Source organism: Melanotaenia boesemani, chromosome 17 (genome assembly GCF_017639745.1).
Source record: "Melanotaenia boesemani isolate fMelBoe1 chromosome 17, fMelBoe1.pri, whole genome shotgun sequence".
Lineage (NCBI taxonomy): Eukaryota > Metazoa > Chordata > Actinopteri > Atheriniformes > Melanotaeniidae > Melanotaenia > Melanotaenia boesemani.
In genome coordinates this window covers 15,299,867-15,316,842 of record NC_055698.1, presented here as the reverse complement: position 1 = coordinate 15,316,842, position 16,976 = coordinate 15,299,867, and the positions used below count along the sequence as shown (strand labels likewise).

Below are 16,976 nucleotides of genomic sequence, written 5' to 3'. Positions count from 1 at the left end.
CAATACACTAAGAACAAAAACTGGAAACTGTGTTCTTCCCCCACGTCTTGTCTTTATGTAAAGTTATTACCTGCCATTATATTAATCTCATCTAAAATAAATATACCTGTACACTCCAAGGAAGGAGAGTTTACACAGAACTAATATAGTGAAATACAACATTAGACACTTTAATGGAGACCCAAGGCCAAGGTTATAGGTGGATGCAGGAGCCCCTGAACGACCCACACATGCACTGGGGAAAATATGCAAACTCCACAAAAAGAAGCTCCAGCTAAAGAGCAGAATTAAATCCTAAACATCCTCACAGTGAGATAACAGTAGATATTGCAAAATATGAACTCACTACAACACCAAATGCAGCCAGAAAAAATGCACACAACAATACTTTTTATTCAGTGTTTCTTTGCTAACTGCAGCTAAAAAGAAAAAATAAACAATAATTTGCTAGTGACACAAGCAATACTGTACTTTAGTGGAATTAATTTTCTAACAAATGAACCATTAATCAAAATACCAGAACTAATTACTATGTAATTAACAATGGGATTTTAGAGCCTCTCGGGGTCAAGATAGGCAAGGCATGCTTATATATATATATATATATATATATATATATACATACACAAAAGCTTCTGCAGTTTGTAATTCTGCCTTCACTTAATGAAGAATTGCTTTTGGTGGATTTAACATGCACCTCACAGCAGCAAGGTCTAGGGGTCGAATGGATGGGTCAGCCAGACTCATTCAGCAAGGAGTGCATATCCTTGTGACTGTTTGCTTTCTTCTCACATTCAAATGAGGGAAACTAATAACATTTAATTACTTGCAGATGTGATTGTGAATGGTAATAGTTAAGCCTGCATGTATTTATGTTTCAGAATGACAAACTGTCCAGAGTCTCTCATTGTCATTATTATTATTATTATTATTATTATTTAGTGTTTTTTCCAATTACCTCATACATGCTGGGTCTGGATTCATGCCTACACATTGCACTTGGAATATTGACTGGAGTCTGTGGTAAGCTGCAAATGAACTGTCCGTATGGGATAAATAAAGTTTTCTGAATCTGATTAATTGCACGGACTCAGAAAAAACTTTAGTTGAAGCACTTTTTAGACACCTAACCTGATTATAGAGCAATGTTTCTCAATCCTGGTCCTTGGAGACCACTGCCCTGCATGTTTTAGAGGTTTCCATACTTGAACACACCTGACTCGAATGATTCATTAGAAGACTTTCAAAGAACTTGACAAGCAGTTCAGTTAATCTGAATTAGGTGTGCTGGAGTTGGAAAGAACTAAAACATGCAGGGATTTTAAGAAACATTTACAAACATCTGATTTCTGTCTCGGTCTGATCTAGTGAACAAGCTATCAACATTACAACTCCTCCTGGTTCCAGTGTAGACAATTGTTATTGCGCTCTGTGGCTTATCCTCCAGGATGTTGTTGCTGGAAACACATGCTACTGTTGAATTATTTAAATGTAATTTCTTTCTATGCTGTCAACATTACAAAGGAAATTCCATTTGTATTGGTGTGTAAGGGGAAATTTCAGGGATACGCTGAAAGCCTGGAAGCTTAAAGCCAACATTAGTCTGTAAAACTTTAAGGTTTCTAAAGAAATGTGCTTTTCGTATTGTTGGTTAACTTCTCCTTTAAATCCTTGAGCTTCAGCAGCACGCCCCCAGTCATGCTGGATTGAAATGTGAGTACTTGAAACAGCAGATAAATATATTTTGGTAACATACATTCAAACTGACCCTTGTGCAGACACAGAGTCTCCCTCTGTGTTATCACACACCAGCATTGGCTTAGCCTACATACCATTTCTGACCCAATGACATTAAACACAACCCTGTTCCTCTTATTGCTACATCTCTCAAGCTCTAATGCACATGAATATGTATGATTACAGCTTCTTACATACAATTTATACTTGCTTAACTCTGGAGAGTCTCCAGGGAAAAACAGAGATATATTTTTTCCAAGTCTTCAGATGATAATGTACTGTGCTCTGAAATAATTTCCTAAATTGTCCATGGGGATTTGTGGGCACACAGGGAAGGAAATCAGTCTAAGTCCTCAGTTTGCATTCTCATCATCAAAACAGATGAGACCAAGGTCACCCGATGTGGAGGAGTAAAAATGTTTACAGATGCCCCCCACCCGGATATGCTGAAGCCAGCAAACTGTCCTGGCTTTAGCTGGTGGGCTGATGTGAGTGTATGAGTCTTATTGAGTAGGTTGAACAGAAGGCTGAACAGTGGAGTTGGAACAGGCTGATGTTTTAAGGGTCCAGTCAGTGCCCCATCTGGTGGGTAAGAGAGGAACAACTGCACCAGTGAAGAAGTAACTTGGAGCCTAACCTGGCCTTTTCAGCTACACAAACAAAGTACTGAAATTCAGAGGGAATTTACATCAAAACCCAGTTGCTTTGAATATGTTAATAGTGCATATTTTTGTAACTCACTTTTTTCCCCACACCAGTAAGTTCCACTCCCTGCTGGCAATTGGCTTCATGCGTGTCTAATTAAGCTGTGGATTATTGTTGAAGTACACCTGACTCAACATACACCCCTCATTGTGCACCAAAGTAAATCCAATATAGACTAAAGAAATAGAAATATTCAGAATGTAAGTCGGCACTTTTTATTTATATTTGTGTAAAAGCAGACATATCACTGTTTAATTGTGTTGTGGTGCCTTGAATATAACATATAACAATGACAATAGCAGATGGAATAATCTGGTGGTCATCTTTAGAAAAATCTGTTTCAATATCAGTACAAGAGGAGAGTTTAAAGGGTTGCCCACCAGATCAGAGAATGGAGAAGAACAGTCAAATTCTAACACACATTCAGTGTAAAACCTGGGTAAACCTCAGATGTCCAAGTGCAGCATGTAAAGCACTTTATGTTGTCCCCATTAACAATACCATTGCTCTTGATCATAGTGCAGCATTAATCATCTCACCTACTGCCTATGTGGGTGATAATATTTCTGTCCAAACTTTACATTTTATGAAAAGGATGTAAAGGTCATAAAATCACAAAATGTTAAACAGCCAATAATGCTGACAAAACACTGATAAAATTGCTGATTTGCCTCAATTAAAGCAAGGTTTTCTCCTCATGAATAAAACTTTACTTTGTTAAGAGCTCATTTACACATGCCACCTTTTTCTCATCTGTGTTCCTGCCTGACTCCCATTAAAATTTTTTCTTAGACCTATCCATGCAAAACATATTGTATTAAACAAGCATTACATCCTGCTATTACATGTTGTTCTACACATCCTTTTTTTTTTTTTTTTTTTTTTGTGAGGAAGCAGCTAAAAATGTAATTTGTATTCAGGAGTATATTTAACATCTGCTGGATGTGTTCACATCGTTTGTGTTGGTTTACTCGTACTGACTGTAAATAATAATAATAATAATAATAATAATAAACATATAATACAATTTCAGACATATTTAGATAATCTAAATAAATTTTCCATAACGCTAAGTCCCATTATGAACAGCTTTACATTTCATCCAGTTTTTATTGGATTTGTTCTATGATTCAGTAGCTACGTTTACAAGGACAACTATTTCATCTATCCGATTGAAATCAATCTGATCGGAGATTCCAGGTGACATGTTTACATGGACGCCGGATAAAATGATCCGATCAGTTGTATTTACATGATGGACAGATTTAATATGATTTTAATGCTTTTGACATGCGCAGTGCCTACTAGTTTAAAAGAAAGTTTGTTGACCTTCAAAATGCTCAATATTCCTTAACTCAGTCAGTTTCTAACAAACAGTCCCGCTTTGTTTTGCTAGTCTTCCCTAAAACGTTCAAGCATGACAGTGACAACATCCACCTCAAAACCATCGGAATAAGCGTATACATGGTTATTTTCATTCTGATCCTGAGCTGACGTCTTTACATGACACGTTTTTATTCTGATTGGACGTTCGATCGGATTAAAAGTGCTCCATGTAAACGTAGCTAATGATTGGCTGCTTCACTTTGACTCCTCACGTGATCATTTTCCACAGCTGCACTGCTGCTGCGCTTGAGGGATGTAATCAATCAACCTCAGCAAATCTCAGGGTTAGAAGTTCACAACCCTTTGTAGCTTAATTGATTATTATCACCAGATTATTGGTTTTGACGGCGGTACGAGTCGCTATGGATGAAGACTGTGATGTAGCTGAAGACTTTGGTAAGGGCTCTTAATTGTTTTATTGGTTTATTGGCAAGTTTTAGCATTTTCACCTGCCAGCCACAATTTTGCCCCAACTTCTATGACGTTGAGAACTTTTAAAGACTCTCTCTCCCTCCCTCGTTCTTTTAAAAGCTCACATAGTTCCTGTGTGCGTAATGTTAAGCTCCACAGAGAAAATTTTAAACACAGTTATTAACATTCACGACCTGGGTTTTGGAGACGGGGACAAGTTAGCTAGTTTAGCTGCAGCTAGCCCCGCGGAGTTAATTAACGGACAGGTGTGGTGACACGAGGCTCTGTGCAGCTGGGACATTAATTAAGCCACTGCAAACTGAAGCTCCTGAGAACGACGTTATCAGGTTTTTATCCGGTGGCATTTAATATAAAGTTACAACACTCTTTGAAGTTGCCCTCACGCGCCCTCATGAAGCCCTCTAAAGTACCAAACAGCTCACTGCTGTCAGTTGGTTTGAACGGCTTCTGGCGGGAGGCAGAGCAAACAAAAATAACTAAAAATCCTCGCAATTTTCCCTCAATAGTGAACAATAATGTGCATTGATTAGTGCACTGACAATGTATTTGATCAAAGTTTTAATTTTGGAATTAGAAGAGACACGACCGTTATCACAGTTTTAAACTTTCGACAGAAGCGAGACTGCAAACTGAACTTTCTGGTTAATACCATATATATGACAACTAGTTTGTCTGGTCTACAAAAATACAAAGCTTTCAACCAAACATACAGTATAACATTTTATTATAGAGCCTCACAGAGATGGAGAGGGAATGTGTGCTATCTGGATGAGATGGTAATCACACCAAGCCTGGAGTTGCAGCGAGGAACAGGAAAGCTTTACCAGGGCATTCAGGAGCAGCAGCACATTCATGCTGACAGGAAGCACAAGTTGTAACAAAGTGGTTGTTTACCATTTAAGTGGCAAATTAGAAGCCAGTCAGACTGGACATCATTGAGTAAACAGCTTCCGTAGGAATTCATGTGGTAAAGATTACCACTGAGATGGGCAGTCCTAATCTGGCTATGTGGAGGGCATTTGGAGTGGACCACAACAAAATATCTGTCTATCATCAGCAAGACCAGACAGGAGGCTGTATCTCATTCTGATATGTCGAAATTAGATTTTTTTTTGTGGGGCACTAACCACGTGTTTATCTGTGTTGCTCGTTCCACAAAACATGATCTTTACAAGTTATACCCTGTTTTAAAGGTGGCTAATTGATATTATTAAAGAGGTAAATAATTGACCAAACACAAATTTCCTTATTTTTTGTGCTGAGTTATTTCATTTTTTAGTTAAACAAATTCTCATGGAAAAAAAAGGTATAGTTTGTAAACTTGCTTAGCCACACAGTTAGTAACACACTAAACAAAGGTGTGTAAAAAAAACTGACTGCTACATTGCAACAAGCATCATCAATTCATATGTTTAATGCTTTGTCCTTATTTGCTTGTCTGTTGGTAACTACTGTACGAGGGATAATTATTCAATCAGTAGACTTTAATATACATTGGTTTGGTCTAACTTTTGGTCATATCCTTTTAATTGCTTCATAATCAAGTTTTGATTATTGGTACAGAAGAATTTTAAATTGATGTATCAAAAACGCCTATTATGGGAAAAAGCAAAGCGCCTGAAGAAGTGGCTGAAAGACAGTAAGTACTGTTATTTGAATGTGATTGTCCAGCGAGCCACAAAATGAAACAAATGAAGGTGCAAAAGTAAAACCTTTTTATCACTGAATCACTCAGGCTAGGTACACACAGAGATTATTGGGCTGTTTTTGTCCCGATTTTACCCCTTCCCGACCAAGGACGGCAAACGCCTGATTATCTTGAGTCTTATAAGATTTTCCTATAAAATTATCATTTTGTCTGAGGTGTGTTAAAAGCAGATTTTTTCCCGACAATCGGCTCCAAAATGGGTCGTGGCCGACAATCGGAAGTATTGAAGTTAAATATTTACAACTAAAAGTCTTCATGTGTGTGGAAAGCCGACAACTCCGGAGTTGTCACTGTGTGGATTGTGATGTAGAACAAAATGTAGCCAACCAGAGAGCAAGCTGGCTGGGGAATAAGAAAGGATATAAAGTCCATGTTCACGCTGTCTCCAGTCTGTTATTTATTTATTTTTTTTCAGTTTGAGATTTTTTTGTTAATAATAGTTGCAAGACCGCCATCATTACTTCATTATGTATGTCCTCTGCAATGCTAGGTGTTGTGTTTTCTGGTTGTTGCCATGGTTCTTCTTCATTTTTCCAGTTGTTGCTAAGTTTCTTCTTCATTTTTGTTGGATCACTTTTGATCTAACCAAAGATAAGGAGAGCCAGGAGATTTCTGGCTTGGAGGACTAGATTGTAGATCAGTTGCGGGACAGCATCGTTATGTGTGTGTTGTACTGTGATGAGATTATCGGAGCCCACCACACACAGTATGATCAAAACTGTTAAATGCCAGATTTTTTTATCTTCACGTGTGAGGTCTCGAACAGATGAAAAATCATCAGATTAAAAATATCCTCATGTGTGTACCTAGCTTTAAGTTCCACTGTCCAGGGGTGAAGTACAGATGAGTGACATAAGTGACATGTATAAAAGTTAAATACTATTCTTGCTCCTCTCTGTTGCAGACTGTCCAAGCCTTCTGTGTGAAGAAGTGCAGGGTTTGGAAACAATGGATACCCAAAAGAAAACAACCAGTAGGACGATTGAAGAAGATGAGAGGGTGTTTAATCAGAGAGAGGATGAGAAGGCACGAGAGGAAATGGTGTGCAAACAGAGGAATAAGGGGAAGGAGGAAAGAAAAAATACAGCTGTATTAGAGAAGGAGGCCATAGAGGGAGAGGAGGAGCAGGAGAATGGCGAGGGTAGGCTGGAAGCGGAGTTGGCACAAGATGTCCAGATGGAGAGCAAAGAGATTGAGGGCACCAAGGAAATGATTGCTGATAAGCAAGTGATTAGCAAAACAAAAAGTTCAGTAGAGAAAGATGAGCAAAAGAAGGGCAAAAAAAAGGGGCGCGGTAAAAAGAAATGTGAGCAGGTCAGAAATAGGAGAGGAGTAAAGGATGCCAGTGAGAGGTTAGATGAGGAACAGAAAAGTCAGATTCAGGAGGTGCCAATGATGAGCTTAGATGAAGATTTGGCTTTGTCTGAGCCCTCTGTTGGCTTGATAAACAGTAGTGATTTATCTGACCCAGTCTACCTGGAATTTGGGGAGACAGGGCTTTATTGTCCTCCAGCCCCCATTCCCCTGCTGTGCTCCTCACAGCCTTCAGTGCCAGTCCCACCTGCACCTCCTCAACCACATGGGACGAAACGACCCCACAGCTCCCCTCTTCCCCCCAGTCTCTCCCAGCAGGCCTTACAGCCTCTCGAGGTGACAGAATTCATTTGCTTCCCTAAACACACTTAATAAATGTAACTTGTATATTTTCCTGGTATTTCTTCTTTAAAATAAGTACTCCACCCTCAACACTGTATGATCTCAATCCAACTGAAACATTTACACTAAATATTTATATTTTTTCCTTTGTGGAAATTTTCTCCACGTCTGCTAATCTATTTTAGTAGTCACAAACGTTATATAAAGTTTGTGTTTTTCTAGACGAAGGTAAAGTTCTGTGGGTTTCCAGCTTGGCTGCTGCGCACAAGGTGTGCATTATGCATGTTTTTAGTAAATCAACAGGTTTCTAATAATTAATTTGCCATGTATAATTGCTGCTTAACGTGCCATGAGATGATGCACACCTACAACCCTCCGTTATTAATGATGCACCTGTGCAAAGGCTATTTGAATATTGGGCTGCTTTGGGATATCAGTGGGTGATGGAGCTCCACTGAAGCATTACACACTGTTGAAAATATCCATATATAAAGCTATGTAAGCAGAAAGTTAAGCATTGATTGCATTAAGTCATTTTTCAGTGCAACAAACTGTCTTTTCCATGAAATGTATCAGTTAAACATGCGTGTTTTTCTTTTCACTCTACAGACTTGTGAGTAAGCATAGATGAAGTCCTGGTTAAAAAAAACAGCAAGAATTTTCTCATCCCCTGATTTCAGGCCTCAGCAGTTCACAACAAAATCAAGTCTTATCAGAAAGCACTGCTTGCTTTGCAACATCTTTACCAAAGAATTCATGGTGTTGGTTCATATACACTGCTGATATGAAAAAATATACATGGGAGCTCAGCCTTGAATTTGTAGTTTGATTATTGAGGTATTAAACACCAGCTATTCTGATAAATGATCAGTTAATTCACTTCTTCCCAAAAAGACATGAGGCGGCAACTTTACCAAATCTGAGTATTTGCTGATTTTTCTTATTTAAATTGAGTTGAATTTGATACCTCTGGGTTTTAGACTGACAAAGTAAGCAGTTTAAAGACCACCTTGGGCTCTGGATAATTGCAGTGGATATTTTTTTATAATGAACCAACCAATTATCACAAAAATGAGAAAATCATTACCTGCATGCTGCAGCCCTTGAGGATAGACATGTCAGTAGCACAAAAGAGATGTACACAGACAACACTGGAAATTAATTGCTAGGTCCTGAAGGTACTGAACCAACTTCTATTTTTAGGAAATCCCTGTTGCAGTGATTTCAGTGGTTTGGAACATTTCCCTGTTCAGAAAACATGGTTGACACTTGATACTAGGAAAATTCACTTTTAAAAGAGTAATATAAGTAAGTAAATGAATTTAGACTAAGTTAATGAGCACAAGGGTAATGTTGGTTTGGTGCATGACAGATGGAGATAGCTGAAGTCTACTCAACTCGACGCTCCATCCGCTACAGCACCAGGGGTCGAGGCCAGGCCCTCAACTTCTCTCTGCTGCCAGAGTTAGAGACTGTGGACAGCTGCCTACCACCACCTGCACCAAAAAAGAAAACACGAACCCTCTATACTACAGGTGAGCAGTGTTTGTGTTCTTTGACATGTTCGGATTTAGACTGCGCTCCAAGTATTTGACTTGTGGTTGTGTGTGTATGAATTCTTGGTTGCAGACCAGTTAGAGCATTTAGAGAGCCTGTTCCAGGAGGATCATTATCCTGATGCAGAGAAGAGGAAAGTCATTGCTGCATCCGTCGGCGTCACTCCTCAGAGAATTATGGTTGTCGTCCTCCTCTGTTGGCCTTCTGAGAAATTCTAATTACGTTTTTTTGTTATACACTTCTTAAGAGGAAGAATTAATTATTTTTTTCCCTCCCTGTCTATTAGATTTAACTGTCTTCTCATCCTGTTCACAGCATTTTCTGCTCTCACACTACCATTTATAATCCTCCTCCTTTTTTTCTCATTTCCATTATTTTCCTGTCTCCTCTCCGTCTTTCTTTGTTCCAGGTCTGGTTTCAGAACCGCAGGGCTAAGTGGAGGAAAGTACGCTCCATCACTGCAAAAGTAGAACCTGCACAGAGTAGAGCTGAATACAGTAGCAGCAGTCCTAATCACAAAATCAATCTCACCCTGCCCACACTCACATCCAACAGGTAAGTCACTACTGGTCCAGTCCACTACTTAAATTGAGAATATTTAGTTTAGTCATTTATTTGTTAACTCACTCTCTCCCTCTCTAGAAAAAGTGCTCATTCTTTTTCTGGCCACTTTGCTGCCACCATACCTCAGATCACCACTGTTGCCTCTTTTCCTACACTGCCCATTCAGACCCCACCTATCTACAACAACCTGCTGGCCAGTCTCAACAGTCCAGGTCAACATTCATATTTTGAAGCACTTTTCAGAAGAGTTACACAGGGTCTGATAATAATAAGCTAAACTAGATAAACTCAGTTGTTTTTTTTTTTTTTGTTTTTTTTTTACATCTGTATAATCAAGTAGCAGAGCAGCTGAGGGCTTTGCAACATTAACACGCACAAGCCCTAAGTCTGTTTATACTTAAAATCCAGTCCTGTAATTAATTTCTGTCAGACTGATGTTTACACAGCAGATTTGACAAAAACAAAGATGCCGACTATCCAGCTAAAATGTTGCAGTTGGCTAAATTGTATTGTGTTGCATTATAGTTTTTATTCCTGGAGGTGATATCTGTAGATTTACAACCGAATAACTTAGTTTGTAGCAACCAAGTACATTTTCTCTCATTTTCCCTAAGAATTTTTTTTTTTATGCCGTATAAATCTATTCATTAAGTTCAGCCTGCATGTTAGAAATGAAATTATCTAGAAACCAGACAGTATTTCTGTTTTCTCAGTTTTTATTCTGTTTTATATTCAAGGTCAGTGCAGAGGGAGAGAGATGGGCCAACGCCGGCTTTCAGCTCAGGGTAGTTTACCAGAGTATCACCCCCGTCCCATGCACAGCCCTCCCCCTCTGCGACGAGCCAGCCTCCCTCTTTTCACAACAGCCTACAACCCTGTCAGCCCCACTCCATCCCTCCTCAACACTCTAGCCCACACTCCACCTCTCTTCCTTGATGCTCTGGAGGGTGGATCCTCTTTTGCCCATTGTGACACCCAGTCTCTCCAGACTGACACCAGGTAAGCCCAGTTCTCAGCGCTCACTGACATGAATACTAGAGGATTATTGAAATGTAGATAAGTACAAGAGCTGACAGGGACATTGTAGGCTCACACACTGTTAGAAGTAGATGGAAAAAACTTTAGCGTATTGTTGGAAATAGTACTAATACATACTGCTGCATATCCTTGCCCTAAGTAGAGAATTTGGGACAAATGGTGTTGCTTTTTTCAGCAGACTGTGTCTCCACTATGTTTTGTGTGTCTATTTCCCATGTGCTATTGAGAGTTTGAGAAAAGAATGGGAGGTTACTGAGTTTATTTCTGACCATCACATTTTTATTTTGGCTCCTTTTTGTTTTTGTCTTCCTATGTGATAGCACAGGAACTGGCACTTCCCCTCACTGTGCTTCCTTATAGGTTCTTAGCCTTAGCAAATGCAGAAAAGACAAGGGGTGGATCTTTGAGTTTTGCTTTGTTCATATCCACTGAGAGTTGCAAGACTAGATATTGTTGTAGGTTATTTCACAAGCAAGGACCACACTAACTGTGAATTAATGAAGGTTTAAGGTAGGATGAGGTGGATCATCTGGGCTGTCAGGATGACTTGCTTAGTGGAGGAGACTTGGGATGCGGGTACTGTCTCAGTAATTCGGCAGCCTTGGCTCAACTCTTGAAGTGACTCTTAATTGCACACAGTAATGGTTCATGTGTAATGACAAATTCGATCTTTCTGTTGTCCTCAGTTCACTCTTTGACATTGCGGAGAATTGTCAGGCACCCACTCAGCAGAACAACAATCTCTCTTACCACCTCCAGAACTCTTTCCTCACCAGTCTGCACCAGCCTCCAGCATCATTACCCCATGTAGCTTACCTCACTCCATCCCCCTACCTCACCCCCAACCCTCCTGATTCCAACCCTGCCTCCTACCTGACCTTCGGCCCTGGAGGAAACTCTACTGGGGTAGTGACTTACTCCACTGGGGGGCACGCCTACTTCCAGTCTCAGAATGCTGGACAAATTCTGCTCCAGTCAACTCGGCGTGGTAAGGATGAAATGTATTTTGATTCATTTATGGGTTAAAAGAAACACACAGACCACAGGTTTTTAGAAAACATGCAACAACTTATAAACTACAATACTGTTAATAAAAACGGTCAGAATGCAATGATTGAAGCTAATTTGAACCTTACAGTAAAGTGAAAGATGCCTATCATTTGCTAAAACCAAGATATTATATTTAAGTAAAAGAAATGTTTTGAATAGAGAATTTAGTGGAAGTCAACTTCAGATGGCAGGGTATTAAAATTCTCATGTGGATGTGCACTGCATCAAAGTACTTTACTCAACTTCCATGTGAATATTTTCTCAGTTAACACTCATCACTGCATCATCAAATGCAAGTTCAAATAGTCTATCAGCATCTCTGATCTCTCCCATATATACTTGTTTTTAAGCAACATATGCCCTTTTCACTTGAGTATTGTTTTCTAATAATCTGGTGGAAACAGACCATATCAGTGTCTCATGTGAATTATCCTTTGTGCTTTTCCAGTAACATTTTGAGATTGCAATCTGACTAGGTCTGACCTGGTAAAGTTTCTTTGTAACTTTCAGCAAGGTGCAAGTGTGAACAGCTGCAGTCAGATTAATGGACAGGTAGTGACAGCAGAAGTGAGTTAATTTGACATATGACATATCCTCCCACAGATTGTGATTTTAAATAAACAAATAGTGCTGTTCAAACTCTTCTCTGCTTGGATTTTCTCTACAGTAATTAGCTGCAGCAGCAAGGCATTTTTTTTGCTGTCAGTGATTAATGAACAAGAGATGAAATTTTTTTTAACCACTGACGTTTCTGCTCTTTGTCTGACCATATCAGTATTTCAGCCGCTCCAGTCTGCTGCTGTCTTTGTGAAACAATGCTCCTTGTCTGTTAGCTTGATTTGCATTCTTATGGCAAAATGAAAACTGTATCTCTAGGAGGACTTTCTGTTTCGTGTGATGGTGCAGCTGCTGGTTCTACAAACTGCTGTGATGGTGCAGAGACAGGGTCCTCAGGTGAGACCAACTTAAGTCTTTTCTTGAGTTGATAAATGGGTGTGCTGTTACAGTAATGAAGTTCAGCACTTCAACACTTGTAAGAAAGCTGGTTCCATCCACCACTCCACACCAATCAGATTTGTTCTGGTGAAGTGACATGTTGACAGACAACTGTGAAAGATTGTTATATTCTAGTCTTAAAGCCATAGACTGCCCACGTCATGCACTGTCCAAACTTTCATGAATCTGAAATAGGGCTGCCACAAATGATTATTTTGATAATCGACTAGTCACCAATTACTTTGGTGATTAGTCAGCTAATTGGATTGTATGTAAATTGTAGCTTAAAGCACCCACATGCAGCTGCTCTTATATAACCAACATTAGCTTCCAGCTTGAAGTGTTATCTTGAAGTGTTTTGTGCTATCTAATAATAAAGATAGCTCACTTTTCATTTTAAAAGTTGTTCTGGTAGGTAGTTATGGTATAGTGCTGGGGTGGCCAACGTCGGTCCTCGAGAGCCACAATCCTGCAGGTTTTCCATGCATCCCTGCACCGACACACCTGACTTAAACTAATGAGTCATTGTGAAGATCCTTATAGGCTGTTGGATCCCTTTAATTTGCGTCAGGTGTGTTGGTGCAGGGATGAATGGAAAACCTGCAGGATTGTGGCTCTTTTGGACGTTGGCCACCCCTGGTATAGTGGGTTGAACTGCTTGATTGTCTTTGATTTCCAATCATGGACAGGGGTGTCATGTCCGCCATCAACATGTTCAAGACTGCTTCATTTAGGATATTTGCTTGCCAAGGTGTACATGTTGTTGGCTTGGTAAGTTGTCCATTGTAGGGGAACACATGTTTTGTTTTGTTTTTTAACACTAATGTAGCGTAATAAAACAAAACGTCAGCGTCATCACATTTCCTTTTGAAACATGAAATTGTTATAAAGTTACAGCAAACACATGACGTGTGCGCTGAGAGTAATGAAATCGCCATCACTACTATTAACGCTACAGCTATCAATACAAGTTAGTAGCTCACTGTTGACATTAATGTTCGCAGCCAAATAGCCAGTTAGCTTACCGAGATAACTGTTCCTCTTTGTCAGAAATAGATTGTGCTGCAGCGTGCTTCCTTTTTAAGATGCTCATGCATCGCCATCGTACTTCCATGGAAGGCAAGTTCTACCTTGCAGATTTTGCATTGCACATGCTTCTATTGATTTTTTTTTTTTTTTTTTTTTTACATAAAATGCTCCCAATCTCTGGAGTTCAGTTGCTGGTTTGCAATGATATTCTTGTTTGGGCATAACTTTTCTGGTGACATCACTGCTGACCCCGATTGCCACTACTGCGCATGTTTGTCAAGGACAGAAAGGCAGACAAGGCAGCAGAAGGTATAGCAGGAGTTTTGAGAGAAAACAAAGCTTCAAAAAATAAACAATAACATTGATTATTAGTCACTGATTATTTTGATAGCAGAAGTAATCATGACTAATCAACTACTCTTGGCAGCCCTAATCTGAAATGCCACACATGCATCGTGGCTCTTTCGTGAATAAATGTTGAGGAATGTTAATGACCAATATGGGAACGACTGAATGCCATCACGTAAACAGATTAACAGTTTTTAGGTATACTTGTGTGAAAAGGGCTATATGCTTTCACATCTTGGGCACAACATTTGATGGATTAATTAGCTTTATTATTTGGCACATTAGAACTGAAATTGTGATAAAGGAAACCTCAAACTTAGCATTCGAAATTTTATATTAAGAAGATATTACAAATGATAAACATGGCCTTTTCCCAACTTCTGTGAAATGGCTGCTGAGCTTTGTCCACACTGAAAACCAAATGGGATGCAGTCTAGTTAAAATATGAACTGGATACACACAAAGAACATACTAATTAAAGTAATTAATTATTTGATTACAGTGAAGTACAGGTGTCTGAACCACCAGTTCCTTCTAGCTTATATTATCTGTGCAACATGCAAACCCCAGACACCATTTCGACTTCTTTATAAAATCTTGCTGTTTTTATTTAGCCTGACAAAGAACTGCTTTGTAAGGAAACATAGAGCTGCCATCTAAATAAAAGAATTGGACCTTTTTGATGTTATAGTGCAATAGTTTCATTGTAAAAACGTTAAACATAAAACTTACTAATGTGCAGTCTTTGAATGAGGAAACTATGCATGTAGTAAATCAAAGAAATGTCAAATTTACTAAATCCTGATTAAGTTGTACTTCTTGCTAGGATGAGACATGATGAGATTCTGCTGTTACACCTGGGATGACACTACCATAATGTTGATGTTACCCCCTGATTCCAGACAGGACTATGTCTTCAGAAGACAGTTAAGACATAGGCTAGCTGTAACCACTGGTATATGTTAAACAAAAGCAACACATGCACACATAAACGCACAACAAAAGCAACACATGCACACATACATGCACATACACTGTCTCACTGCATGCAGGCAGGGGATGTACTGTCACTCAGTCCTATGTGTACAACAATAAATCAAAGTAAAACAATTAATCCTCGACAAAAGTGCTGAAATGGTCTGCTTGACAAGAATATATATGGCATCTCCATAAAATGCATTTTGCCCCAATATTTCTAGGTTGCAACAACATCTGCATGCTTTATTTTTACAATAAATTTATCATGTTATAATGTTATACAGTCAACTTTTTTTTCCCTGTTTTTGTTTTGACATCAGCTGACTTAATGTTAAAATAAAATGCCAGTGTGAACCTGCTGTAGTCCAGACTGGAAAACACCTGTATATTACTTTTCTCTAGATATTATTTTACCCATGATTCTTGACTATGTTTTGGGGAAGAGGGCCACTAAAGTGAATTGGTCCTTGGTTAAAACCTGTTTCAGCTACATATTGTTGGACTACTGCTAGTTTTCAGTGAGTAGGAAACGTTTTGACTGTTAATTGGCAGAAGATAATAATGAACCTGGCTGACAGGTGCAGTGTAATAAGACAATTAGGACCTGCTGCAGCTGCTGGGCTCAATGAAAATGAGGGATGAAAGAGGAAAATGAGTCATGATGGGACACAGAAAAAGAGAATTGTGCAGATCAGGTAGCTATTTTTAGATGAATAACAGGAAAATGAGTGTTTGTGTATATTGTCTTCAGTAAACCTGTAAATCTTGTTTTACATCCAGGTGGGCTCACATCATATCCATCGTACCCATGGAATAACGGTCAGCCAGCCATGCACCAGCGTGCTCCATGCCCTCCCACATACCCGTCCAACGTGGGTTCTGTTCCAGACCACCAGACACCCTCTGCTGCCAGCCTGTCCCTAAATTCATTCTTCCCAGGCGGGGACCATGGGCCATCACAACCGAACTTCCAGCATGCATCACACACCCAGACACACACCACCACTATCACTGCCGTCCTCCCACCTGTGTCAGCTCTGCGGCCTGCTTACCTCGCAGCAGAAAGTACCCCAACCAAGGTGTCGTCACTTCTGCATTCTCAGGTCAGCTCTGCTTCTCCAGAAAGTCCTTCAGTGCCCCCTTCTGTAAAAACTGAGTATGACAGCCCTCACGAGCTTCACAGCCACTTCCACTGTGACTTCTCTCCCATACATTTTTGACTTCATGTTTGAGTTACAGGAGTTGTGTGTGTGTGTGTGTATATATGTTTGCATGTTTGGACTGCTTGTAAATAAAATGACAGAATTTCTCTATATTTTCTATTTGTATTATAATACTCTTAAGTGGAAAAGTTAACATTATCATGCTGCTTTAAGCTCGGCTGCAATAAATGCTCATTGTTCTGCTGACCTTTTATTTTTTTTACCTTGTTCTTTATTATTTAAATCAAAGATTTCCAGCATACTTTTACATTACAGATCATTTAATTCCAGACAGTTTTGTTGTGGATCATCAGAGCATAGAACAGTTGCTTTTTATGCCCTGTCAGTGTATCTATGCATGTGCATGGTTCCATGTTTTTGGTAATGATATATGTATGATCAAGCTTCCAGGAATCTTCATTAAGCAGCTTAATTAGCTTTGTAGGAAATATAATTTCACTAAAGAAGCGTTGCATCAAAATTTTGTATAAATGTGGTCAGATTCTTGTTGCAAGACAATTGTCTTGTCCTAAGTTCTTATAAATGTCCTCGTCTTTCCAGGAGGTTGTGATATTTTACAACTAGGTCAA

The 16,976-nt window shown here is 39.3% G+C and overlaps 1 protein-coding gene across 1 annotated transcript; it reads left to right on the top strand.

Annotated features, from left to right (window-relative positions):
- Window positions 1–4,025: 4,025 nt before the first annotated feature.
- On the top strand, window positions 4,026–16,598 carry LOC121628142. Its single transcript, XM_041967067.1, has 10 exons — window positions 4,026–4,224; window positions 6,873–7,618; window positions 8,997–9,159; window positions 9,254–9,360; window positions 9,591–9,736; window positions 9,824–9,957; window positions 10,483–10,744; window positions 11,470–11,771; window positions 12,710–12,787; window positions 15,965–16,598. Exons 1-10 carry the CDS (start codon window positions 4,191–4,193, stop codon window positions 16,402–16,404), a joined length of 2,412 nt encoding a protein of 803 aa, XP_041823001.1. The 5' UTR covers window positions 4,026–4,190; the 3' UTR covers window positions 16,405–16,598.
- Window positions 16,599–16,976: the final 378 nt, after the last annotated feature.

Coding starts and splice junctions, on each gene's coding strand:
- LOC121628142 (XM_041967067.1), top strand. CDS start 4,191: ATGGATGAAGACTGTGATGTAGCTGAAGACTTTG. Junction 9,958..10,482: donor GGCCAGTCTCAACAGTCCAG/GTCAACATTCAT, acceptor TTTATATTCAAG/GTCAGTGCAGAGGGAGAGAG. Junction 10,745..11,469: donor TCTCTCCAGACTGACACCAG/GTAAGCCCAGTT, acceptor TGTTGTCCTCAG/TTCACTCTTTGACATTGCGG.